We start from the raw sequence: 1,431 nt of genomic DNA, 5'->3' as shown, positions 1-1,431 counted from the left end.
GTGCTTTCTTGGCATTCTACTTCCAATTTCTTGCGTACCAGCTCTTCTGTGGGCACTGTCCTGGCATTTTTCTGTCGCGATGTAATTGAAGTGGCAGGCCGTTTTTTCTTTCTTTCTTTATATCGAGTCTGAGGATTCTTGTATTACAGTTATGGGCATTATTGCGTAGAATTGCATAACGATGGCAACATCTGATGTCGAACTTCGACAGTCGCAATTTGATTCCGCAGCCCTGGCTAATGTCATGTTTAGTCGTCATGACTTCTTGATAGCGACTGTTCGAAAGAGCAACTCTAGTTAGATTACATTTGAGTGCAATCAAATAACTAATGGCAACTCGCCAACTTTTCTACTTCGCATTAAAGATGCCCGTCAAAAGCCAAACCCAACGGGCTTGTCATTAGCACCTACTGCCGATGTCTGTGTATGCCGCTATCGACTGACAGGCAATCAATAGAACTTAGGATGTACGTTTCTAAGGCCAATTTGCGCATGTGTGGAATAAAATGGCAAAGGCAACAAACAAAAAACATATCCGTCAAAGTTTTGCACTCACAAGACTTCGAACAACAAAGCAGTACAGGGACTAATTTTCAGCCTATAGAGACATGAATGAAATTTCCGACGTATGTAGTTACTCCAGGGTAATTCTATCCCCGCATTATAATCGCCCCATGGGCGAGGTGGGGATGGTCGACCACAAGTTGCACAAAAACAGCCTAGGCAATGGTACAATTTGCGGCACTCCGCGGCGCAGAGCCTGTGCAAAGTGCTACACTAAATCCTTCATTAACAGGGATAATACTTGCAAGCACATAGAAGTCACCCCTAGCATTGAGGTGTTTTAGACTCCCAAGTTGTTTGGTTCCTAACCGAACTTTTACGTTTCTGTCAATTAACGGCTGCGTCAAAAAAATTAATAACAGCATCGAGTTCTCGTTGCTGGCAGCGTCACTTTGTTACTGTACATCTCGTCGGCCTTCTGCTTGTTGCCTGGCTAACTGTCTTCGTAGTTGGTACTGGGTGGGAGGAGGAGTGATGTTGTGCAGTGATTTCTCATGTTTCTGTGAGTGGGGCAAGGTGCCAAAAATGCATGTGCGGTAGAAGATACTGTTAGATGTTTGTCTTGAGCGAGAAAATATAAATTGTTTGTGGGCGCCATTCACAAACTGCGCTTGGCCTCCAGGAATATTGCACATGTAAATGCATATAGACATATGGACCCAAAAACACGTAAATAGGGTTGACACTTACCGTGCAGTAGTCCTTCCTCGCAAATTTCCGCCCACATTCCCGGCAGACGTATGTCTTCACCTTGTCGTGGACTACTCTTTTATGCTTGACTGCATCAGACTTCCGGGTGAACATGCGTCCGCAGCGTTCGCACGGATGTCCGCTCTGTCGGGACGACGGTACCGACGAACCTCGTGT

At 45.5% G+C, this 1,431-nt stretch overlaps 1 protein-coding gene across 1 annotated transcript; it reads right to left on the bottom strand.

The window, feature by feature from the left end:
- Positions 1-719: 719 nt before the first annotated feature.
- On the bottom strand, positions 720-929 carry CHC_T00003074001 (hypothetical protein). The gene has a single exon (XM_005714903.1). The coding sequence runs from the start codon at positions 927-929 to the stop codon at positions 720-722; it is 210 nt and encodes a 69-aa protein (XP_005714960.1).
- Positions 930-1,431: the final 502 nt, after the last annotated feature.

This window comes from Chondrus crispus, genomic scaffold, assembly GCF_000350225.1.
Source record: "Chondrus crispus Stackhouse genomic scaffold, scaffold_17, whole genome shotgun sequence".
NCBI classification, from domain to species: domain Eukaryota; phylum Rhodophyta; class Florideophyceae; order Gigartinales; family Gigartinaceae; genus Chondrus; species Chondrus crispus.
The sequence above is the reverse complement of the archived record's forward strand: the minus strand, read 5'-3'. Positions and strand labels throughout refer to the sequence as shown.

Coding starts and splice junctions, on each gene's coding strand:
- CHC_T00003074001 (XM_005714903.1), bottom strand. CDS start 929: ATGCTGTTATTAATTTTTTTGACGCAGCCGTTAATTGACAGAAACGTA.